This window comes from Hylaeus anthracinus, unplaced genomic scaffold (genome assembly GCF_026225885.1).
Source record: "Hylaeus anthracinus isolate JK02 unplaced genomic scaffold, UHH_iyHylAnth1.0_haploid 11994, whole genome shotgun sequence".
Classification (NCBI taxonomy): Eukaryota; Metazoa; Arthropoda; class Insecta; order Hymenoptera; family Colletidae; genus Hylaeus; species Hylaeus anthracinus.
The window spans coordinates 3,936,451-3,963,572 of record NW_026534341.1 but is presented as its reverse complement, the minus strand read 5'-3'; the positions used below and the strand labels follow the sequence as shown (position 1 = coordinate 3,963,572).

Here is a 27,122-nt window from a genome sequence, read left to right as displayed (position 1 = left end):
TAATTTTATGATATATTAATATGCTTGTTCGAGCTGTCGTTGTTATTATTGTTGTAAATATTGTTACATGAATGTTTTGTATAGATGTCACTAAATTCGTAGCAACAAAGGGTAGTACATCATTACAAAGTTTATAGTCAATGACGGTAGTCACTATGGAGTGGTTATGTGTGTTGCTGTCCATCGATGACAGTTCTATAACATCTATTAAAACTGATATACTAATAAACATAAAACTATGAGTGACACTACAAAAATTGAATGTAATTCTTATATAAGTAACGAATGAAGGTAAATAGGTCAAACAAATTAATTTGACTTGGCACTTATATACGAAGTACATTTTTTTAAAAATACGATTGATTGCATTACACAGTATATGTATTCTGCTTTCATTGATAAGTAGATAATCATTTAAATGGCCCAACGTGACAATAAATGTATGATGGAGCATAATTTCTGTATTTCAATATGAACAATAACAAATATTTTTGCTACGTTAATAATAGCTTTTTAAGAAATGTTTACTTTTCTGATCGAGAATGAATAACATTTTGTCAATTATTAATATGAGCAATAATGATACATGTCATGAAGTGTATAGGTAATGAATACCTAATTAATAATTTACGTGGTGTAATTTTTAATTATAGTTTGTTGAGTAGGTTATGTTTACAAACTCTTAGCTTTTTGAGGTTCCTATAATAACTGTATAATAACTGTCAAAGATTAATAAAACAAAATTTTTCTGTTTTAATGAAGTTAAAAACAATAACATAAAAATAGTAATTTATAACAAATTATAGTGCGTGCATATTATTTATGTTAGGCTACAAATAACAAATTTTAAACACAACTTAATGAATTTGTATCATCTTCATATATACTTCCTCTTTTTGATTTTAGCATTGAATGACACAATGAATAATTGTTCTTTATTCCACAATTAAAAAGAAACATCATCATGGAGGAGAACGAGCTATACAATGCTACAGTTCCATCTTTTTCTGGAATTGAACCAGCCTTTTGGAATTATTCCGATCATGTCATCCTTGATGACCTTAAGATGGATAGTAGTTTTATGTATTTACTTTGTTCATTAGTGTCTGCTATTTCTTGGATCATTTATATAGCCTATTATAATAGCAGAGTTATCGGTTATATATTAACAAAATTATTAAATCGGTTTGTTATTAGAGATGGATATGTTAAAGTAGGTGAGTGCTTATAACATCCATGTTTGATTCGTATTAATGTTTTTATTCAGACTCTATTAATTAATTTTAACATATGTTCTTTTATATTTAGGGTCTTTTACTCTAAGTGCACTGAGCGGAAAAATAATGTTTAGAGATATAGTTTATATCACAACAGATTATAGTATCAGAGTTCAGGATGGGTGGCTTATATTTAGGTGGTGGAGAAGTTATGTTCCCAAAGATGTATCTGAAGGTATTCTATGCAATAAATGCAATTGCATAATTGTATTCATCCTCTTATTTAGAATTCTCTTTATACAGATCTATGATGTATAAATACAATCAGATATTGGTAGATCAAAGTTTAAGAGAAATGAAAAATATTTTGAGTTATAGAGACTTTACAAAAGAAATGGAATGAATCTTTTACTTCTAAAGGCTTTCAATTAAACATGTTAATTTACAATGATCTGATTGTTTTCATAATTTTAGTAATTGTTTACATTTCATGAGTTACATTTATTTTTTTTAAATAATATTACGAAATTTGTAATAATGGAAAATATTTCTTTTTAGATCTTTCACATTCCGACACTCGACTTTCAGTCATGTTAAATGGCTTTGAATTACATGTTTACAATCGCTGTCAACTCTATGCACAACTAGAGAAATCATTTGGTCTTACGCCCCAAATGTTTTCCGACGAAGAAGATCATCACGTTAATATTGATGATCGCGATGTAGAGTCATTTAGTAATACTGCTCGTGAAACTCGTCAACAAATAAATGCAATGGATGTTTCACGTCATGTTGATAACATTAGGAAAAAAGAAGCTCACGTTATAGCTCGAACTTGGAGAGATTTAATACCCGTTATTAAATTAGATGTCTGCACGGTTAGTCTACAAATCATTTTTTAATACATAAAACTCGTATAATTTGGTAGTTACATAGATCTTTTGTGATTTAATACATTTTGTTACTTTAGGGACGATTGGTGTTCGGTAATCGGTTAGTGCCAACAACTCTGTCAATAACTGTAGAAGAAGCGCATTTCGTATATTCTACAAAACCAGCAGCATCTCGACATGATCATTTCATGCATACTACGAAATGTAAGGCCGAAAATTTCAAAGTCATTTTAGCACCTAGTCCAAAATATACAGGAATGGTAGATGATCCACCTAGATACATGGGTGAAGGATTTGTTGTATTAAGTTCAAATAATATGGAAGTGTATTACTATATGGACGAACCTGGATTTGTCCCTGAGCATCCAGAAATGATTCAGTTAGTAAATGGGGACATGGTAGAAGCTATGCCTCCAATTTGGGGTATTGATGTTAAGTGTGGAAAGGGAACTGACTTCAGTTATGGACCTTGGGCTGATAGACAAAGAGAACATTTATTTAAATTCTTTTTCCCTAATGATTATCAGCCACTAAAAGTTACAAAGTCACCTATGTCTGGAGAAAAAAGACAAGTTCAATCGTTCGATATTAGGTTATCAACACTGAATGAGGCCACAATTGATATACTCTTCAGTAAGAACAGGGAAACAAATGCTGTTCACATTAATGTTGGACATGGATCTTATCTGGAAATTACTATGCCTTGGATAGTTTTGCAAGATGGATATACTACAAAAATAACAGGTCAACTGTTGCATTTAGAAGCAACTACAAGTTTACAATATCGAAGTTTAGTCGAAAGTGAAACATTAGAATTTGGTATTAAATGTCATTATCCGATAAGATGGAACGATCATCAAGAATGGACATTAAATTTAACTGGATGTAAAGCCACTGCTAATTTAGTTTATTCGCACAAAGAATTTTTTCAAGATATGATTAATGATTGGGCCAGTAAAGCCAGACCTGATATTTTACATTTTGTACCTTATACCTGGAACTTTAATTTATTATTGAAGGAATTCGAATTGATCACATTATGTAATGAATATAATTGGATTGATTGTTCATCGCAAAATCAAGAAAATGCGCACATTGCTTTTTGTGGAGAACTCTTTGAGCTGTCGTTTGATCTTCCGTTTGTGGATTACTTGCCTGTTACGATACCTTTGCGTTTTTGGATTCAAGGTGAAAGTGTCGACCTGTCCTTTTACTTACCCGAAGTCAATACAAGTCGTACAATTTTATTAACTTTGAATAAAAATGCAAAAATTATGACACGCGATGGTTCACACATATATTTATCAGAGTTAAATAAAAATAAGAAATGGAGAAATGTTTGCCAGAAGGGAGCAGGCTGGGTTGATTGTTGGTCTGTGCCCATCGTGGCATTAAGTATTAATTATACATATCATCCTTGTCCACCTCTAGGACCTACCCCACAAGCAAATATAACTACTCCGGAAAAAGAAGAAATTCTTTTATCTCCAATGAGAATTCCTCGATGTAGAAAATCACCGGGTCTTCGGTGGACTAGAAATGGTAATCAAAAATTTGATCCACAGTCTATAGCGCCTGATAAAGTTAGTTTAGATCTTGAAATAGGTCCGTCTATATTGATTGTATATGGATCACTTTTGAAATATTTTATACATCTGAAAGAAAATTTATTTGGCGATTATCAATCTTTTACTGATATGCAACAGAGTCGAACAAATCCGACATCTGTGAGTACAGAAAGAAGCAAAGATAAAGACGTGCAAAATAGTAGTATTGAATCTGTAGAAGACGAAGATGCAAGGTCAAAGTCATTCGATCCACGAGATTATCGACCATTGGAAGTAACGGTTGGAATTACTATGCATGACATTCAAGCTCACCTAGTGAAAAATTGTGGCGAGAATGATCCACCTTGTCCGGTCATACTTCTTGAACGATTTGGGTTTGAAATGAATAAACGGTATAAGGAAACAGAACTTCAATTACTTCTTTCGCCTGCAATTGCATTAATTACCGATAACGTTGTACGATCGAGCAAGGAACGTCATTTAAATCAAGGACATTTAATGTTGAGTGCATTGCAAGTAAGAGGTCATGCCATGTTCAGTAATGAAGGAAGAAGTTTAGATCAAGAAACTTTGGAGTATGCCTGGTTAATAGAAGTGCAATTAGGAAAATTAACTGGGAAAATGAGTTCCCCTCAATTGCATCACCTTATTACATCTCTGGAAACATTCTTATTAATGGCAAAAAATAATGAGAATAGTTTACGTCCACCTGATCTACCACATCATTGTCATCATGGTATTCCTCCTTTACAATGTCCTGACAGTGACATTGATAAACACTACAGGTACACAATAATTGTTGAAACTTACTTCTAATCTGAACTTAATGCATTGCTCTATATGACCAATCATTATCTGCATATCGATTTTAATTTATTTGGTATTTAAAGCAGGAGTTTATACTTCACTTCTATTATATTATTATAGATGTCCTAGTTCTGAGGATATAAAATATAGAATGACAAGAATAGCAATAGATGCAATTGACTTATATTTTCAAGAGGTAGGAACTACTGTACACGTTTGGATATCTCCAATTCGTGTTTCAACGTGCAATCTTCATGGTCAACAAGTTAAATCAGGAGTAACTGCTGTATTACCTAGAATATTAATACGACAGTTTGTATCAGTGGCTGATCATTTTGCAAACACAAGTAATACCAACACAACAGGCAGTGGAAGGTCTCATAATAACGCAAGCAGCCGTATGTCCGGTATCATTATAATATGCAATACTAAAAATGTAAAGTTCTTACAAACAGATTGTGCAATTCTGTTTATAATTTATTTTAGGCGATGGATCTGATATTTGGTTAGAAGTAGGATCTGTAGCCTTAGGCCCAGTTATTTTGGAAGCTGCAATTTCACTTCCGACCCCTGAACACAATTTACATCTAGTACAAAATAAATATTTAAAATTGCACGACGAAGCCACGAAACGCTTATGGTTTTTATGGCCTCAAGAAAGTGGTGTAAAACCAAGAAAGTGTGGTTGCATAGGTGGATGCTCATTTTTCGGAAATAATCGGAACGGGCCAAGATTTTTTAAACCAAGTTGCCATGATTTTCAAGATGGCATTAATGTTGCTGCATATAGGTATATTGTATATAATATTTATTTATAAAACTGTAAATAAGTTTTTAAATTACGAATGAATTATTTTTATGATAAATGCTATATTATGGAAGAGAAGATAGTAATTGGACAATTTCTTCTTTTATTTATTTTAGAATTAATGAGACTGGGAAAGAAAAAGGATTTGGGCAATCGATTTTACATGATGGTCAACTGGTATTTCATACCTCCCCTTACAATTTGCAAGATGTGTCTTTGCAAGATCACCCAGTTGTAGGAAAATTAACCATCACTCAAGATGGACCGCACACTTCGAAAAAGGGTGTTGAACGTCCAAGGTCTGTGACAGATCATAATAAAGATTCCGGTATCGAAGAAAATAGTAGTACAAAATTAATTGCTGCATCAGCAAGTCCATTCGCATGCAGTGGGGAAAGGAAACTGCTGGGCAGAAGATTTTCTTATACATCAATGCGGTAATCCTCGGACTAGCTTTGAACCGGCTTAATGATTTTTTAAGTACTGCATGGTTGTATAAATATGCTAAAATTTATAACGTGCTCATGAACACATGTGCAGTTTACACTGTGTAACTGTCAAATGAAAAATTAATCACAATAATGAAAATATTAAGGCTGCATATCGTTGCGTTTACGCTGCTATTCGTCAATGTGATTGTTAATGTATCCTAAGTTTCAGTGGGTTCTGTCTACACGAAAATTTTCTGCTTGCAAGCTTTTCATACCTTTCTAACAAAAACAATTCTTAATTTCTAACATTTATTTTTAATACGCTATGCATAATGATAACACGTAATAGTATTTCTAATGAAGGTATCCAACAAATTTATTACTTTGCAAAATTAAACGTTAATATTCTGCGCTTGTTATTTTATGAAATCTCATCTTTATGTATTCTGTTACAGCGGAAACAGTGTAAAAGATGTCCCGTATTCTCGATTAGTTGATGCGAGTCCTGTTGCACAGTTGCCGCAAAAATTAGATTCGGATTCAAAGTTACATACGGAACGCAGTAAATCCATTTTAAGTGTTCCTGAAATTGATACTGCTCCCAAAAGTAGCGTGTCTGACTCTAAATTAGCTGTAGATTATTTCAATGCATCGGACGTCGAACCATTTGAATCAAATAGTCCACAGTCGTTACCAATTGTATCTACAGAAGCGAATTTTTGTGACTCGGTGCAAACAAGTACGAAAACTGTTGATGGTGTTAATATGTCTGATTCTCGTCATTCGTTATATACAAAATCAGAGTCCGATGAAAAATTAAAGAAAGAGGTAGAGTCGACGTGTGTTTTAGATCAGGTATTAATTGTTTTCCAACATATATTTTTATGTTTATTTTTAAATTCACAGGTTCAACGAACAATATCTATGTCTTCGGAAAACCATTCAGAGGCTTTTTACTCTGCCGACGAAGACACAAGTCACGGATTGAGTGGAAGTCGTACGTCAAGTTTACGTCAATCTATTGTCGGATCCGGTTCGGTATTAACTCGCAATGACAGCATGAAAAAGAAATTTTCGTCCGACTTATCTATAGTAGAAAGTTCAGCGAATGTAAATGTTCCCATGTCTGAGAAGGCACACACTTTAGAGAGAGCAAAGCCACAAACGGTAACCGCGAAGCGAAGTCCCAGAGTAAATAGAAACACTAGTTTTCAAAATGACATTGATTCGAACGGAAACGGTGGATTACGAGATTCATCTGATAGTCATTCCGTTTCCTCTACAAGTTTTATATCTGCTGTTTCCTCGCAAGAAGATGTTACCCTTGTAAATTTGCATATGCAAGTAAATAAACCAATTGTTGATTCTCCACTACTGATGTCAAGCTACGTTAGCCATTTAACTCAGGTAGTGTCAAACACGCGTGTATTACTTTTTTAAACTTTTTAATGAGTACAAAGTGCACAATTCATCTCAGGTGCGTTGTTCTAATTGGAGTCAATCGTCGATACCAGCTGGAAGTGGTGCATTCACTACGCCGCTTTTCCAACGTACCGAGGATGGTAGATTAGTTTACGTTGGTGGGCGACATGTGCCGAAATTTGAAACTGTCACTGAAGGATTTACATCATTGAAAATGATCACACGATCCGACGGCTCGCCCGTAGCTAATTCATCTAATAAAACACCTACGCATCCATATCTCTGGGATAGTACAACTTTAAATCAGATGGAAGGTAAAAGTGTGTAATAAGTATTTTCATATTATAATAAATTAAAGTTTTAACTTCAATAACAAATGTTGCTAGCTAAAGAATACTTGTTTAGCTATTTTATGATGATTAAAATTAGCACAATTATGTGTAGGAGAAGAAGAGCATACAACCCATAATGAAGAGGAATTATTAGCAGTACAGCATGAAAGTGGATCACGTACAACGATTATTGTAAAATTTAAAGGAGATGTAGATATTATGTTAAGTCCCATGGTGCTAGAATCTTTACAACGTTTCATTGACGCTATCATACCGACATTAGCTTCCTTGCATCCGTTAACAATTCTAAATCATCTTCATCACGAATGTATCGGAAAAGTCGAAGATGCTAACATTTTGAAGCAGGATCAGAGTTTATCATACTGGGGTCAGGTACAAACTAGTTCAAAACGATCTACGGCTGAAAGAAATATTAAAGATGGTCAAGGTGATGACAAACGTTAGTTTATACAGAATGCATTTTCTTCGTACTTAGTTTATACACTTATTATTAACAATTCTTTTGAATACCAGGTAAAATTGCACTACAAACAAACGTGTACGAAGAAAGTATTATGACACAAATACAAGGCAGTATTATTTTACCAAAGGTAATTAACAATATAAAAAAACAAATACGAAGGATGAAAATGTTCTAATATATTGTTTGGGATGGCCATGAATACCTTTGAATTTATTTAATTTTCTAAATAATATAATTTCCCTTTTTATTATTGTAGACTTATTCTTAATTATTTTTAGATGAATATAACTTTATTACAAGCTTCGGTCGTTGAAGAAATCATATCCTTTTCCGCGCTTGAAAACATTCGCGATTTAACGTGTGTGTCACTGTTCGCTATCTGTTTTGACGATGTGACTGCAAGGTTTTATATCGGGAAACAAGCCCGAGAAGTAGTACAAACGTTTCATAAACCAGTTGTACTGCCAAATCAGAAAAAAGTCAACAAAATCAGTAAGGCATTCTTGCCTGGTCATCAAACGGCTGCCGTAGTTGCAGACATTGGAAGTGGAGAGACAGTGTATATAGAAACTTCAGAAAAACAACAAGAAGAAATTGTAGTCACGTTAAATATAGGTAATCGTATGATATAACAAACCTGAAATATCGCAAAGGGCTAACTCAGATATTTAATGTAATAGGCAAAGCTCATTCGCAACTACGTCGACTTAGGAACGAATCTTCAATTTTGAAAGATGCTGTTATAACGGCTATTCCTGCTCATTATTCGAGAGTGTTATTTACATGCACCAGAATAACATCCCCATTGAAATGCGTTGATTATTATCTGCATCAATTCATGGATGACAAAGAAAAAAGTGTATGTTCTTCATTCCTTTTACTTTATATCGATTTGTACAAATTATTTATAATTTATTTTTTATGTATTAATTACAGAAACAAACTGGTCCTCCACAAGCAACAGAAGAATTTACTCTGGGAAGTGGAGAAGATCGATTGGGTTTTATAATGTTTGAATGCGGGTTAGAAGGTATCAAATTGAAAGTAGTGAAGAGATCTCAGTTTGAAAAAGGAGAGAACGGGAGTGATAGTAAAAAAGTCGATGCGGAACTATTTTATACAGATAGTGTAAAAAGTCAAGAGGAATTAGACAATACAACTGGTATATAATATTTATGATTAGACGTTTCACAATTATTTACATGTTATCTAACTGATCTATTTATCATATTATAGCTTCTACTGCGCCTCCAGCTGAACCAGAAATAACATCAACAAATGTACCTAACGGAGCCCAAATAAATACCAGTGCTACGTGTGCTAGTCTTGCTTCGAAAGCAGGGAATGGAAATACTGTCTCTTGTATCATAGAATTAAAAACAGTATGGTTTAACTTTGCAGCGCCCCCGCGTACTCCAATAACACGAAAAATTGATTACACTCGATTAGATTGGAATTTACTGAGTACAGCATCGCCAGCTATAAATGCCTGGATGAATCCTAGTAATAAATTCGCAATGCGAATCGTGCATATGTTCAGAACTATGTACAGAAGGTCGACAGCTATTGTTGCTTGTCTCATGGCAGAGGCATTGGACGTGCAGGCAATTCACATGCCCGCTAAGGTATTTAAATATGCCTTGTTGTATCTAATGAGATAACTTTATCTAAAAAATCTATTAATATTATTATTTTATACTTTAGAGTCGTTATGGAAGATTGACGCCACTAGCAAAAACACTACAAGAAGATCCATCATGTCAATTATGTACAATTTTACAAAATTATGTTTTATTAAATGATTTAACAAACATTGAAGCCAATTTAAAAGAGTCTGATTTACCGTTGTTATCAACGCTTCGTCAGGTAAGTTGTATTACAAACTTGCCATAAATAAAGGTATTTAAAACCATATTCATGTGTGTATTTATGCATATCATCAATTTTTAGGGTGTCATAGTATTGAGTAGACAATGGAAGAATGTTCTCTATACACCACTATTGTTGGAACATAATTATAAAACGAAACATGTGAAACCATTGAATGTTACGTTTGCTGTTTCAGATCCAGACGAGGTATGAATACATTATGTTACTTTTGCGAACTGAAAATGTTTATAATAAGAATTAAGTTACAAACACTTGGAATGGAGTTCTATACGATTTCATACAACATGACTAAATTATGTGATACTTTGACCCTTATTAATTTATTCCAAAATAATTATTAACATTATATTTCTTTCTTTAACACTTCATACTTTGGTTTGGAGTTCTGTTCATTTCCTTTTATGTAAATAATTTAAATAATGTTTAAATACCATAATTTCATTGACTTTAATAACGTAACTCTGACATTAAAGAAGTTTTTTATTTCATTCAGAAGTTCATAATCTATTTTATGAGGAATATAATTCGGTAGATCATTTTTTTTCAGCAAATAGGCAAGGAAGTGCTGAAGGATGATTTCGATAGAAAATGGAGTAAGAATTTTACAAATATATGCACAACAATAGTTCTAACACTATATCTTCGAAAGTTTTTTTCATAAAAAAATTTATGGAAGCTTAAAATTCTTTTTACACTAATAAACGCACAAGCTTCTTCACGTAACTAAATATTAACTCTATTCTAACATAGAATAATGCGTTAGCGCTATTATGCATACATGTATTTGTTAATAAGGAAAATTGCCTACTCATGTCATCTACATATTTCGTGACTAAAATATGGTTTTTCTATTTTATATGCTATTCAAAGCTTTGATTTACACCTCACTTTCAGGCACAATTGGGGGGGGGGGGGGGAGTATCTAAGAAGCTGCGTCTAGAACCTCACCCTTCAAGCAGTCCCATCTTTTAAAATACTAAAATAAATTTTGATAAATACTTAAGAAAATCCTCCTAAGAAATACGGAATATTTTATAGTACCATTAAATTCCTTTCTCCGTTTTTCTTATTAAGAAAACTACAACCATTCCTAGCTCTGGGGCTTAAAAACCCGTAATTCGAGTCTGTTTGCTTTGATATAAATCGAAATTGGTGAAGGTTTTTTAATGCGTGTGTATATTTCATACATCTGAAAACATAAATGTAATATGCACAAATTTGTTTATAATCTCAAGACTTCCTGTGAAATTCAAAACTTCTGAAACCAAAATCTTCCCGAAATTATATTTATCCATTTACTAATTATTTGTTTTACCTTTATCATGTTTGACTAAAAATCGAGAAAACGTTAATTTTTACTTCGTTTGTTCCTCGTTCTGATTACATGAAATATTTTGTCTTTTATTGCTAAAGTCATTGAATAAATATTTCGGGTTTGACTTATTCGTCCACAGGAAAATTTGCTGACAGATGAAGGTAGTGGAGGAGAAGTTGATGATCAGGAAGTCACAGATGAATGTGCTATGTTAATTCATACGGACCACATGCATAAGCATACACATGTCAAGAGTGGACAAGATAAAACTACAGGTACTATAAGTTAAATTCAACAAAGATATTAATTACATGACTCACAACACAACAGATTGAAAAAAATGCATTGTATAAGTATTACTGTACCATTGATGCAGTTTTATTCGATTATTCAATGTTTTATAAGATTTCAACTTAATACACCTGCAGCTTTCTAGCATTTGCTTTAAATCGTTATGTCAATAACTGCTTCATGTCCTACTCTGCATTTTTGTATAGGCACATTGTAGCATGTGCCTTTAGGATTAGTAATTGTAAAGTATTTACGCAATAAGATCAATATTCTACTAAAAGTTCTCTTTTATGCTGTATAAACATTTGTTTGCTTCTATTAGTATTCTCTGATTTTATCCTTCAAGTACCAGTAATAGTGAGATATTAGACCTGTATGTAGAGTTTGTTAATTATTTCAAATAGTGTCCTCTATTTCGAAATCCTATTATCTGAAGGATCTTTAAGAGACTGAAGAGATCCTTCAAAGAATCCTACACATGACTCTGCATATAAGTCTTTACAGAACATATTTAGGCTACTATGTGTAGAAATCAAATAACCAGTTGCATTTTGTAAATAATATTATACTAAATTCTATTGAAACTGTAATATGCTTTCTTTAAACATATTTTGATAATATAATGTTGGGCTTTCTGAACAAAAAACATGGCTTGATATGGAATGACCAGGTATTTGTGGTGATGGTTTGACGGTTCCTGTAAGTTCTCCTCGGGGGAAAGATACAACCCCTCTAGCAACACCGATTCCAGGCCCGGATTCATTAACCTCCCCCTCTCCACCAGTAGCTCATCCAAAGAAAGGAAAATCACTACAGCCCACGCAAGTGCCTGCTAGTACACGAGCAAGTATTGTTTTCCCATTGCTTGCAAGTGGCGGGTTATTCAATCAAACTCGGGAACCAAATAACATAAGTAAGTGCGAGATAATCAAACTTTATAGACTATGTATCGACAGTCTATATATTGGTATAGTAAACTTCAGGTGAAATATATTCATTCAATTAAATTGAATGAATTAAGAATGTAAAGTATAGTAAAGTTAGGATAAGTATTATATATATAAAAAAGAGAAAGCAGTAATTGTTATTTATATAATTAGCTTGAATACTCCAGTGTACAGACTGTTTTAACCATACCGGCTACATATATAATAATATTAGGTTTGTCTGCAGTTTGTATTGCTTCGCACTTCAATTACAACGTTATATGTTTTTGTATGTTGGTTCCTTCCTTCTTTGTACCTGTAACTGGCTTATCATTTCTCCATAGCACTCGTTAGTTATCTATCTCATATTTATTTCCCTTTATATGCAATTTTATATTTCTATCTCTCGTACGTTGCTTTGTATTTTACTTTGTTCAATTCATCTTGTAGTCTTTTAATTAAATAAAATTCATGCAAGTACAAATGGAATTTTACGTCAGGTTACGGCACGCTACGTGAAGAGAAGACACCGCAAATTCATATTTCTCATTCTCATCAACTTGGTTCCAACCCAAGCATTTATTCTGGAGGTGGACATAGTCAGCATAGTACTGGAAGTTTGGATCAGGTGACCTCTCCAACAAGTCATCATTCCAATAAACCTCTAAATACAGGCGAAGATTTGTACAGTTGGATGGCTAAACAACAAGAATTTATAAAGGACAATGAGAAAACCAATTTAAAAGGGAATTGGGTATGTAATATTTCGAGTTTGTATAAGAATCCGATGAAACTATCTGTTATAAAGTGGTCGTTTTCATTATTCCTCTCATCTTAGGTCTTTCGCGCAGAGCAAAAATCTTTAAAGGTATTTGAAATGCGTTTTAGAATTTGATCTGTTCCTTTATGCAATTACTGTTTCATATCTTGTGTATCATAATTTATTTGTTCATTTTAATAGATTTATGAATATAATGAACTCAGGATTCAATCTTTTTCAGGATTCCAAAATCAACACAATGACAACAGATGAAACAGAAGACTCTGATGTGCACAGTGGCACTCTTCTTTATCCGAAAGATTCGCTCAGACTATTAGATGCACATTTAATTTTTGAACCACTTTTGTCTTCCTTATCTGTTATGCCACAACAAATGTTATCAGCCATTGGTTCAGGAAACGTGAATAATGAGTCTTCTTTAGAGTCGTTAGGATCAAACCTGTCCTTAGTAGGGAATATGGAGACGATGCGTATTGATATAGTTGTCAGTGAATTTGGGAAGTTGACAGACAAGAAAAAAGGTACAATGAAATATCTTCAGAAAGAATTACAATGAGCCGCGTTACTTGATATATTAATATACATTTTAATAAATATGTTAGGTAGTAAATGTCAGATGAAGAAAGGGAATAACAAATTTTATTTGGATATACCACCAGAAACTCCGGCATTTCTATGTGAGAAAATTGGTATTGACATAGATGTTAAGAAAATGGCAGATATGACAGTAGATGATATGATTCAAAAGCAAACGGTTTTGTACATATCTCGGGGCCAATTGAAAAAGCATACAAGTACAGTTGTGAATTTTAGTCTAAATATACGATACATTAGCCAACAAGTAAATATGCCTCTTCTCAGATTGTTACATCAGATTAGTAATATGTATCAGAATGTTAAGGAAACGCAAATGGAACTAAAAGAACAGCAACCAGAAAATAAACGAAACACTAACTTAATTGTTAATGACACAGCAGCAAAGAATGGATCAAGTAAATACCACATACTGTGCTTCTTTTTTTTTAATTCTTTAGCGTACATTTAATGCTTCTATATTTGATTAACAGCGTCCGATTTACAAGAACAGCTTCTTCTAGGCGGTAAAAAAATGGATGTCCCTTTACTTCGTAGTAGTTATGAACCCAATGCATCTAAAGCTACATCAACTGGTACGACCGTTCGATCTCGTCCACAGAGTTTTGCTCAAAAATTACGCAGCACTGGAAAAAGTGTGAAAGGTTATATTAACTTGAGCGAGGGAGTCATAACTCCTAACTTTGGGGCAAGTCCTAGTGGGTCTGGCTTGGATAAATTTTGTGTAATTCCTGATAAACGTAAAGATACGCCACATTTAACGCCACGATGTTGGAAAACAATCTACTATTTGTTGGATCTTTACGCTACACGGCCAGAGACCAAAACTATTACGCATCGTTTCTCTATACCTGCAGATGCGTCGGAACACTATAAAAGTGGTCGAAAGTATGAATTGCTAAATGAAACGAAGGATACAGATATTGAAAAAGGACTAAACGCTGAAAACAGCTCAACACCAGTGCCACTTCCGCGAGAATTAAGTTAGTACAAATGCAATGCGTACCATAGAATTAAATTTTAACTGATATCTTTAGAACTCAAAGTATTCTTTAACAACGCTATATTACAGGCATTGTCACAGGAGAACGAACAAGATTAATTATCTTTGGTGTTGCTCGGATACATAGAACTAGATTGTTGGCTACTCTAAGTGGATTAAAACTAGAGGCAGAAATAACAAGTCTTCATGCCAGTTTAACGTGCCGTAAAAAATCAAAACCCGCAAGCTTAGAATGTAGCTTAACTGGACAAATCGGTAGAACTATGATCGTTTTACTAGAAGGTGTAGCGCCTAATCAACAAACGGTTGTAAGAGTAACCGTTGGAAAATCGCAAGCTTTGTATTCCAGCATTAGTAGACGTCAGAAAGATAAGAACAGTGGTTTGTTGACTGTCGGTGCTGTGAATATAGATATTCCTCAACATCCAGTTGCTCTACATGGCATGATGACCAGAGGAAGTAAACAACTATCATCAACCTTACAAGTACACCGTTTTTATACATTCATTTTTTGTATAATTATTCGTAATAATACCATTTACCGTAACTTTAAATAACAATTTTTATTTAGGAACTTAGGGTAACAAGGACATCTTCGAGAATGTCTAGAGGCCAACAGCCAGATGAACCAGATGTAGGTGTACCTGGTAGTCCACATCATTACGCACCAGCGCCATCAGTTGACTTAGAGAAACCACAAGTTGTATCTAGTCTACTAGAACCTATTGTCATGCAGTTTAATATAATACTTCAGAGTTTAAGTATAACGGCTGCTCTTTTACCATCTTTGCAAGCGCAATACAAAATGGATCAGGTCACTAGTTCCGGTATAACTGGAAGTAAAGCTAAATTTACAATCGATTTACCTCATCATACTTTGAGCTTTACAACAAAACTTCAAGTGACCGAAGCGAATTTACCTTCGGAGGCTAGCCTTGAACTTCCTAAAGTGCACGTCTCCGCAGAATACATTCAAGATGGTAGCAGTAATATGAATGACAGCAAACTGGCTGGTGAGTAAGAGACAATTCTTTATCTAAATATTGCTTGTTTCTGTTGTTGATGATTTACAACATGAATGCAATTCTATTGAACTTTTTGCAATTCACAGATGGTGTTGTGTTGAGACAAGGCAGTTATCTTAGTGCCACAGCTGATATTGGTATTTTTGAACATTCTTTGACTACAGACCTTCTTAATCATTTGGTATTTGTGCAAAAAGTATTTATGAAAGAAGTGAATGAAGTTGTACAGAAAGTTTACGGCGGGGAGAAACCTGTTCCTTTATGGCTAGAGGATGAAGAACCCAATAATACAACTGTAAAAAGAATATTGTTCTCATTAATTATTCGCATTAAGGTTCGATATTTTCACATTATTATTTAATAAATCGTATATCCCAAGATGCAATTTTTCAAAGGACTTTTACTCAATATACAGAGAATACAATTGACTGCAACAACTCCAACAAATTCGGCAGTGCGATTAGAAACTGGCGCTGTTGAACTTCAGTTATCTAATAGAGTGCAAAACGTTTTTGGCGCTACTCAACCAAACCCGTACATGAAATTATTTGGAAAGGCGCAAGTTGATATTAATTTAAGTCTCGGACAGTTACTGAAGAATGTCCTATTTGAAGAGGCGGAACCAGAATTCCAGCAATTCGCGTTTTTCAATACTAGAGTGGGATTGCGAAATGCTTTTCAAGAAGAGATGGCACAAGGCGAAGATAAAGAAGTAGTCTTAATTACGCTGAAGCGTCCGTTGATATATGTTCAACCGGTGGCCATCGATAAAGCAATTCTTGTTTGGCTAAATTATAAAAACGCTTATGAGTACTGGAACGAAAAAAGATCTAATTTGAATAAAGAGGTTTTAACAGCTACGCAGCAAGTGTTTGAGAAAGTTCCATTTGGACAAATAACGAGCCAGCTAAGTGCTCCTCATCTAGGAACATTATTTTTACAACTGACTGTGGATGATATGGGTATTTGTTTACCCCTTAATCCCTTACCACCTACCTGGGGCATGAATAGAGGATTGTACGATGGTGAATCACGGGATGCTGTAGTAGTGACCTTGGAAAACACAAGCATATCTGCATGTAGTAGCGGTAGTTTAGTTAGTACAGGAAGGTATGGTGTTATTGTTACATTCACGTCACCCGTAATAATCTTGCAATTGAACTAAAAATATTCTAATTGTATTATACAGATTCATGGGCTTATGCTTAAGATTTGCTGAAGATTTTGAAACGTCTTTGGATGATTGGAAACCTGATATGACTGATGGTAGTATAATGAACTTGTGCATGGTGTCGGAAGGCACATATGAAGTTTGTAGTAGAACGATTGCACAAAAACAGGACAAATCCGGTAATATAAACATCATTTAATCTTGATAATCTTTTGTGTTGCATAAATAATTTATTGTAATTATTTTTAGATAACGCTAAGTGGATTTTAAACGTACAGTGGCAAATGGAAGGTGTCGATATTCATTTAGATGTTAGCGTGGGACAACAATTGTCTGCGCTTGGGCACACGCTAACGATGTTAACTGGTTCTGAAGAGGACGATATTCATGTGTCTGCCGAGTATGATAGCGACGACGCAGATCAACCAGATAATAGTACTAGCCAGGTTAAAAAAATATAGTTTAATTATCTTTATTTTATACTACTTTTTCAGTTCCTTGGTTCGGTAATGTATTATGAAATGAACATTAGTTTTCAAGATAGTTTTATAAGATGAACGAACGTTTTTTTATTTCGTAGTATCTACACCTTTCTTTACACAACGTTGTGCGTATTTATCTGCTAATCGGCTTCCCTTTGCAGGAGAGTATATTAATGAAGAAGTCGAAGAATTGGACAGATAGTCTACCAGCATTTGTTTTTGACCCTACACTCGACGCGAAAAAAAGATCAAAATTAATTGAAAAAGAAATGAACGAACAAGCGAAGATTATAAACGATTTACGGTCATTAGGTGCTTCTCATGGAACCATAGAACAAGAAATGAAACGTTTGCATGAATTAGAAGCTGTGGTATTTAAAGATTTTAGAAGGTATAGTTATATCAAATAAATTTTAATAAATGGTAATAAAACGAAACATCGGTACTAATACTTCTATATAAATTGTGTAGGGACGTGATTCAAAAATTAAGAAGACAGTCGGTGAAAGCATCCGGAATAAAAGGTAAATTGGGCCTTGGTGGTAAACCAAACACATACCGATCGCGTTCATTCATTGCACCATCGCCGACACTTGAAAATCAGCTTGAAAGCCCCGAAGATCTAAACATGGAAGTCAATTCGGCAAATTCTGCTAGTTACGAAAGTAGTCCTAGAAGTGGTCCAAGCCGGTACGATACATGTTTATTTTGATAGATCTTGACTTATACATCTGATTTTTATTAGTGGATATTAATTAATAGGTCTGCTTCTCTTCGTGTAAGAGGACTAAATGGGCCACGAGTTACTTTTAGCGACACTCATACAATGGGCAGGTACGTTTCTTGCGTAATTTTAGCATTTCTTTCGCCATGAATGCAAGATATTATTTTATCATAGGCAATCATCGTTACCAAGTGCTGGATCAGAACTAAGTTTACCAGAAGGAGAGCTAGAATGGCCAGAAAGTTCTATTGAAATAGAAGGAGTCGAGTTAAGGAAGAAAAATAGGGATCTTAGTTGCACTTCGAGTTATGATAGCATGGAAGGAAAGTACGTACAAAAATCAAACGACGATTCGAGAGAGTGACTTCATGATAAATGTCCCTATTAATGTATTTTAATATTTATAGTGCTCCATTGCTTGACTCATTTGGGAAAGAACAATCGTCATCGACTTCATCGCCGTATGTAACGCCACAGAAAGCTCAAGAACCTAATATAGACTTTGAACTCGACGTGAAAGTTCTAATTAATAGCGGTAAATGCGTGCTCCACACGAAGGATCCAGGAAAAGACGATGAAATTAAAATGTACATATATATCGCGTTATTAAATTTGCTTCACACATTTCGTGCAACTAAAATGATGATTACATTTGTTACAGTATGAGTAGAATGAAGAAAGAGCGATCATGCTCGGGTGGTACATTCGAATTTCAACCAAGTAGTCCTAGCAGTAGTCGAAAACATTTAAGTAGTAAAGAAAAATCTTCGACTACGAGTACGTCTCGTTTGCGATATTTGCAACATGCAAATGTACCTTTAGTAGACTTAACAATTTTTCATATTCCTGGCTTAGATGTAAAGGTAGGATGAATTAATTAAAGAAATGAGGCCTGCGATATTCTAATAAATAAATTATTATCGTAATCAATATTTCTCAGGTACACTACGAATCTAAAACACTTCCTGAAGAATCTATGTCTCCACGCGTGTCGTCTGAAAATAGTATGCTTAATCCTTCATCGACGACGTCGCTTAAGAAGTCTAGCACTAAGAAGGCCAGTCTATTTGCTTGGATGACACTTCAAAGCATACCAGAGGAAACTATAATAAGTCCGCATATTCTTGAATTTTTGGAGCAAACATTAGAACCAATACCAAGCAAAACGAGTTTCCACAATTCTGTGCACACGAACGCCGTGTTCCCAATGGAAAACACGGAGAGCACATCTTGGGCTGCTACTGCAGCAAGTAGTAGCAATTATGTTTACGCGAGTTTCCCTGTTGATGTAATAGTGTATTTTCATATGCAACCTTCTACATTCAGGTAAATTTTAAAACAATTTCATCGATACGTTTATAAACGTTAATTATTATGAGAGTGTTCGTTATTCTAGGTTTTCCTGTTTGCCAGTTTCACGTGTAGAGTGTATGCTTCAATTGCCGTCCCTTGACATAGTGTTTTCGTCCAAGCGAGCAGAAGAAGAGCTCATAGAATTTCGAGAGTACAAATCTCCAGGCATGCAATCAACGGGAAAAGAAGCAAGTTCAGCGATTGGTGGATTATCCGTCACTGGATGTCTCGCTGATTTTTCTGTTTATATCTTCCATCCATATGGCGGGGGAAAGAAGACAGGCTTAAAAGAAGCGCAATGGTCGCCTTTATCGGACAGCGAGAGGAAAGATTCTTTAAGTATCAACGTTGAATTTGTAAAATTTCATATGTCAAGAAGTCGGAAAATAAATTACCAAAGTGAGCAATCGAAAAAGATATCTGACACTAGTCGTGCAGTTATACGATTTTCTAGTGAGTATTATTAAAGAACACCGAAGTAGTATAGTCTCATAAATAACAAAATATTGCTATGTAATTTTACAGCAATTGTTGATATCGGATCTGCGTCGTTTAAATATGATATGCGGAGATTAAGTGAAATTTTGGCTTTTCCAAAAGCATGGTACAGACGTAGTATAATGCGTCGTTTATTTTTGGGAGATTTAAGTTCGGGTACTGCATACTCCGAAGGCGACGGTAGTCCCTCTCTAAACCAAGACGAAGCAATCATGGGTAGTTCTCTGTTGAAACATTACGATCGTCACGCTACTGATGGATTGTCAAAAAGTGCCCCAGAACGAAGTCCCACATTGAACAGAGACAAATTAAGATTAAGTTTAGAAAGTGATATGCCTAGACATGCACGACTGAAAGGTATGCCATAAAATAAAATCTTTTTTAATTACAGCTTTAAATATCTTTGTAACCATATTATTCACCTTCACATTAGATATTGGCAGAGGATGGAGTTTCACCTCGGATAAACAAACGTCCTCAGAAGTTAAATTAAGGGAATCCGCATGGGAAACATTAGTACTATTTGCCATAAATTTCACTCGTTTAAATGTTCATATGAACATGAGTAATGTGATGGGCAATGTTACGTGGATGGCGAAAGATTTTAGGTCCGATGGAAGACTATCCATAGGTAGTACTGGTCATAAAAATCTCTATATAAGCGTTGGATTGGGAGGTTCCAGTTTAGACGCAAAGGGTGGTATTGTTGGCGGCACCATAGAATTGAGTAAAATTGATACGTACAGTAAGTCATCGATAATAACTCTTGTCTTACAATACGGGTAAATGTAATACAGGTAAATTAGGTGCACCATACATATAAATTTTTGTAGTCCATATTCGAGAAGAGCCTGGAATAGAACCTGATCACACGTTGGGCTTGAAACTGTTTGCATTGGAATTGCGGTTAGATTATATGGGTACCAGCGTGCTAATGTCCAGAGTGTCTTCGTTGGACGTAACACTAAAAGATGAATGGAAAATTAATCGAAACAATAGCGGGGATGCTTTTATGCCAACAAGAAGGTTGCATTTATACATGAATTTTCATTTTTCACGCTCCCGTGAAACGAATTATTAACCATTTCATTAAATATTAATATAGGCCAGCGATAATTTTCATGCACGGCGATTTAGGATGGGATCAGTTGCAGGTTATGATTAGTAAATCTACAACAGCTGACTTATTAAAAATGTATTACAAGTTAGACGAATTTTCCAATCAACAATTTAAAAGTAGCAAACGAGTATTTAGTTCTTTCCAACCAAAGCATCAAAGAGTAAATAACAGTAGCTTCAAAAGAAGACGACTGAAGCACAACAGATCTACCTGTGAAGGTGAATTTGAATATACATGACTGATGTATGAAAGCGAAATAATTGTAACGAAGTGTACATATTTAAAATTATATACCACAGGCCCATCTAATATAAATCAATCCACGATATCGGATGCTCGTCATCATAGGCATTGGCAAGGTGTATTAGCTCAAGTAGCTGGTCTTCAATTGGGAAGTTTAAGATTTTCTCTACCATCGACGGGTACTGTACTCGGTGGAACAATGGAGCTTCACGGGTGTAACATTAGTTTGGCGTGTTTCCACGGGATTAACTTTAAGAGCAAAAGTTGGGCAATATTTTCGTTAAAAGAACCGTGTATTAGTTTTGCTACGGAAGCTCAAGAGATCCCAAGTGTCGAATGTAAGAAATGTTAGAAGATAATTAATTCAGATGCGAATTTTACTAAAAGTTATGTAGCAGCTATATATTTTGCAGCACCAAATACGTGTGACGTCCACGTCGTCCAAACTTTGACTATCAGTTTAGGTCAACAACAGGAACAACATGCAAGGCATCATTCCATGGCTACTGTTTGCAGATTGAGTCGCAGTTTACTATTTCCTCCGCAGTTTAAATCGTTACAAGAATGGTTCCATTATGCATTCGCTAGTAGTGAAATCGATGGTATGTATATTTGCAACATAATTTAAAAAAATATGTCTTCTCTGTACTTTAGAAACTATCTGCTACAACACTATTTTCATGTTCCCTCTATCATCTAACTTTAAGATGTTCAGATTAATGTATCAACCGGTTTTTATGTATAGCAGTAGATCGGTTTCCATGCGTTGAAAGGGAACGAACAGATAGCACGTCTGATAGTGGCAACATGACTCGTGGAAGAAGTACGTCTACAACTTCTGGAAAATTACAAGAACATTCTCATGCAAGGGAAGTTATATTTGCTCTACCGTCGTTGCAGTTACATTTAAAAACTGAACACTTACAGACTGCAAAAACTCCCGATGTCATTGGTAAGGAATATTTCTTGTATCTATTCAGTTTTCGTGATTATACATATAAATCAATTGTGAAGTACAACATCCAATACAGCCACACCTAACAAAATATTTTATACATTTATTTCTTTTTATATAATTTATACATAAGTGTGAAATTCAGTTTTATTAAGTAGTCTTTCTACTATCTAAGATAGTAACTATCTTTCTCTGAAATGTGTGTTGCAACTATTTTCTTCCTATATTTTTAGGAGCCCCTAAGCATATTTTATATAGTAAGTATAATGTGAACATTGATTTATTGGAAGTCTGGTAAGAAGTGCTTAATTTTTATTCAATTGCATTATGATTTGTAGAACATATTAGACTTTTGAATGCTCTATACTGTACGTATTTTAAATTAGATTTATATCGCGTATTATATAATAAATTGCTTTGCATGAAACATTTACCAAATGCATAGTTCCATAACTGTACCTTTATTGTACATGTGCTGCACAATGTTACTAACTTCTGAATTAGTAACGCATATAATCCATCTATACTCAGTAAGAGGAAATAGACCACACCAAACACATCTGTACTTAACTTCTAAGTTTATTGAAATTCCACAGAAAATCATTGAAGTCATAATCGTATAGGTATAGAATTTATTAGATAGAAAATTTGCGATATTAACACGTTCTCAATTTTGCCTTCTTTTTAGCCATGGAATAATTATGGATTACTTGAACATGTTGATTCGTAGTTGTAATGCAATGCTATGATTGATACTAATAATACTGTATAAAATGTATAATACAAAAAGTGCTTGTTTCACAGGTGAAAAACCATTAGTTGAATGTAGTTTCATAACAGAGTTCGAGGACCATATCTTTGTTACCGTGGATGCAGAAGCTTTTTTCTTTCTGCATGACTTGATTACCTCATACGTGAAGGAAGAAATGGTGAGTTTAATTCGTTTACGATTAAAAAACTAAACGTTTGGAAGAATTATGTCACTAATTGTGATCTTGTTCGATATGTAATGTAGGATATGAGTGCGCATAGTTCCGATTCTCACGGAAGAAGAAGTGGGTCTATGTCCGCAGCCAGTACCTCTGCTCCACCATCGAATATTTCTGAGGACGAAAAGAAACGAAAACAATTTGATCCAGCAGATATGTTTATAAAAGATTGGCGTTCGTACAGATGTAAAACATGGCATCTGGAACCAACCGTGAGGTATGTTGCTACTTATCAGTGACTCTAAATAGACCACTAACATACACTACATTTGTTAACCTTCGCCATTTACATTGAAGATTGCTGTCGTGGGCTGGTAAAAGCATCGAACCATACGGCATAGATTACATCTTACAGAAACTAGGATTTTCTCATGCGCGTACAACGATACCAAAATGGATTCAACGAGGTTTTATGGATCCTCTAGACAAATTATTGGCCATCCTTATGTTAAGAATGGTGTCAGCCGTTCGCGAAGAACCGCCAGAAGAACAAAAAGAGCATAAACGAGACAAATAATTGCCGCTAGTTGAACATACTAGCTATTGAAACTTTGAATCGAGCTAGCAAAGTAGACTCAAAGGTGAAATCGTACAATAATCGTCCAATATAATGCCGTTTCAACAGGTTGATAAACAACAATAACAGTACATAATATTCCAACTTCTTCCTTATATTGCGTAAAATGAATGTTGGTTAATATGAATTTTGCCATTGAGGGGAGAAACCAAAGTGATCATTGTAATAGATTGTTCACAGTGTTAGAATTGATGAACTCGTGATCACGAAGCTGATATTTTGAACGCATACGTTTTAGAGGACATTTGTATGAAGTGTAATTAGGAAAGTGCAACCTGTTATCAAGCAATTGTACATTAATGAATAGGTAAAGGTTTATAATCGATATTCCGTTCGAACGTGTTAGATATTGCACAGAACGCCATGGGCACATCGACGAGCGTTAGAATATATACATATTATAGCGTTCAACGACGCTTCGCTATATTTTCATATAAGGTAATATCAGGAATTTTTGTTCGAAAGCGAATAATTCAACTCGCTAACGTTCACGATTGTAAACGAAATATTAACGTAATCGATAAGCATTTCGTGTACATTTAGTTTAGTATTGATGTAATATCCGATAACGAGTTTTCAGCTTTAGAATTTTATAAATTACGTTTATGTACGTATTATGTACAGTTCGTAGCGTTCTAAGAAGTGACGCGCTTAGATAAGGAAAAAACCGAAATAATTGTACGCGTTAAATAATGAAACACACGGAAGCGAAGAGCTTCTTGCTTGAACTTTGCAGCTTTCGTAGTGCGTACTATACCTTTGAAGGAGAACTGTCTTCATATCAACTGCTCACGCGATTACGCTTACATTTTCGATAATATTTTGTTGTAGTCATTTTTTTCTTTTCTTCTTTCAACGTGTTCAAGCGAATGGGTTAATGCTTCGAGTCAATTGACACCGGCCGCGATATTTTTGCTCATCCTTATGAATAATTTGCGCGAATACTACGATACAGTAATTTATTTTTTAAAACGACAAAATAAACATAATTTGATTCTACGATGTAAATCATTTTTGTGTATATTAAATTACCGTTGTAACGTAATGTAATATATTTTTGTCTATACATTGCGATTATTTCTGTGTAATTCGTGTAATATATACGGAAATATATTCACGAATTTCGAATTTTTAAAGCGAATAAACAAAGCTGGTACATATAGGCGTAAGTTGTTACTTGTAGGATATATAGTTTCAATGTATACATATACTGTATTTTAAACGGAATGTAAAAATCGATTAAATGTAAAGTAGAAGATACAAGGAACAAAATTGATGTATTGCTGTTCAAACGTTTTTTTTTTTTTTTTTTCTTCATTCGAGTAGCTTGTATTATTATGAAACTCAGACTCGTTGATATCATTGTCCGCGTACAGTTTCTTCGGTTCAATCTTCTCGCAATACTACTTCATTTTAACCGTGAGTTGCGATAAATTAGTCGTTTTTCAATAAACTCGCTCGACTAGATCAAATTTTCTTACGACGAAATAAGTTTATGTTCCGATTAAAGTCAAGATCACCTCTCAATGTTTGTCTGTATTCGAGGCTATTTAAATGAGGAAATAGTGCGTCGAGTTGACCAAACATTGTGGTGGGAGATAGTTCTTTGGTGGCCTTATAAAGCCACTTTATTTTGCGCCAATTTCGGTACACATTAATATGCTTCTATTGTTGTAACTGAAGCAAAGCGTTTCTCTCACATTACGAATAGTAATTTCGAGCTTTTTATTGTTCGTAACCACTGATGTTGCAATAATGTATATGTACAATAGAACGATCAAAAGTTACTTTGAATTTTATAACGCCGAACATATGTATACATGTATTCTAACCGCATAGAATTTGCATCGTAATATACGTATAGCTTTATATGCAAGTTCCGACAACCAAACAGTCGTGCAATTGGAAAGTATTTGGGAAATTAAAGTGTAAAAGTTTTATAACTGTTTCTCGGGACGAATTAATTATAAATTTTTATTTAAAAAAAATGCTGAGACTACTCTCGATCTCACTAAGTTTTACTTTACAAAAATGTCCAAGTCATCGTGTAGATCTTACTTTAATTATAGTATACGAAGAATGTTAACAGATTCTGTGTCATTGTCTAATGCTCTCTACTCGGTCAATATTCAACTTTAATAGTCGTTTAATGGATTGACTTTTAACCTTTGATTTATTCAAAACATTCGATAGAATAGCAATTCTTACCGGAACCTGTGTTACACGCATGTACATTTGCTCACGATTACAATTATCTCCACGCGTGACTTTTTATTCAGAAGACTTGGTAGATCCAGCCAGTACGTAAGGATAGCGAATTTTACATTGTAATTTTAGTATTATTTACGAACACGGCGTATTTGTATAAATACTTTTTATTTATTTCTTTACTCGAATGACGAAACTTCGCTTCGTATCGGACATATAAAGCAATCGGATCAACAGTTAATCGTTCAGTGGATCTCAAATTTTTTCGCTAATTAGTTAATTTATCGGAATGTAGAAATGTATCTATATATGTGCAATGACACATGTCCAATTTAGAGGGAAAAAAAGTATATACATATACATACATATATATACACATATAGCAACGTGCCTGAAATATGCGTTTACATATTTTCCTGTAGCATTTACGGTATAGGGCTTGATTCATTTGGACGTAAATTTCTTTTTACTGAATTATCAACTGTTGTTCTATTTTCTATGTACATTTGTTATCGATATTTCAACAAACAAATAAAAACTTTTAAGGCATTTCCAATTGCTGATTCATTATTAGCCAGGAACCTACGTTTCTTTAATAGTCAAAATGGTGTTGTTCTACATTTTCAATTTTTTTCTACATGAAGAAGAATTCCCTTCCTGTGGGTGATTTGTATCATATTCTTGAGTATGTATCGCTTATTTGTCAAATGATCTATATTATCTCATTTCATATAATATCATATCAATCATAGAAGTATGTTGCTTGGATTTTTATAATTTCCTGTTTTGTATCAGATTATAAAAAATATAGTAAGACTCTTCTAAATAAAATACAAACGGCTTATTTAATTTTCCAAATTTATTTCATCCCCTTCGATCTTTGAAAAAATTTAGAATTTACTGATTTCGGATGTGAGATACTGTAGATAAAGGTCCAGATGAAGTAACTGCACTCTTTCAAATTATGCAACAACCGGAGAAGACACCGCGACCGGTTCTCGATCCATGAATGTGT

The 27,122-nt window shown here is 34.2% G+C and overlaps 1 protein-coding gene across 1 annotated transcript; it reads left to right on the top strand.

The window, feature by feature from the left end:
* The first annotated feature begins 54 nt into the window (after positions 1-54).
* Positions 55-26,658, top strand: LOC128889058 (bridge-like lipid transfer protein family member 1). The gene is made up of 51 exons (XM_054146371.1): positions 55-291; positions 907-1,217; positions 1,309-1,452; positions 1,776-2,095; positions 2,188-4,463; positions 4,606-4,892; positions 4,972-5,275; positions 5,410-5,730; positions 6,180-6,552; positions 6,631-7,131; positions 7,202-7,460; positions 7,591-7,938; positions 8,013-8,089; positions 8,241-8,577; positions 8,643-8,821; positions 8,899-9,124; positions 9,199-9,587; positions 9,667-9,828; positions 9,913-10,038; positions 11,307-11,442; positions 12,129-12,371; positions 12,885-13,138; positions 13,223-13,252; positions 13,386-13,686; positions 13,768-14,157; positions 14,233-14,742; positions 14,832-15,247; positions 15,334-15,775; positions 15,874-16,121; positions 16,203-16,897; positions 16,977-17,137; positions 17,208-17,404; positions 17,602-17,831; positions 17,912-18,130; positions 18,203-18,274; positions 18,339-18,491; positions 18,572-18,751; positions 18,826-19,027; positions 19,105-19,490; positions 19,561-19,970; positions 20,043-20,372; positions 20,449-20,760; positions 20,849-21,041; positions 21,121-21,353; positions 21,435-21,716; positions 21,792-21,980; positions 22,124-22,330; positions 22,567-22,590; positions 23,138-23,262; positions 23,349-23,539; positions 23,620-26,658. The coding sequence occupies exons 2-51, from the start codon at positions 965-967 to the stop codon at positions 23,837-23,839; spliced, it is 15,063 nt and encodes a 5,020-aa protein (XP_054002346.1). The 5' UTR covers positions 55-291; positions 907-964; the 3' UTR covers positions 23,840-26,658.
* The last annotated feature ends 464 nt before the right edge of the window (positions 26,659-27,122 follow it).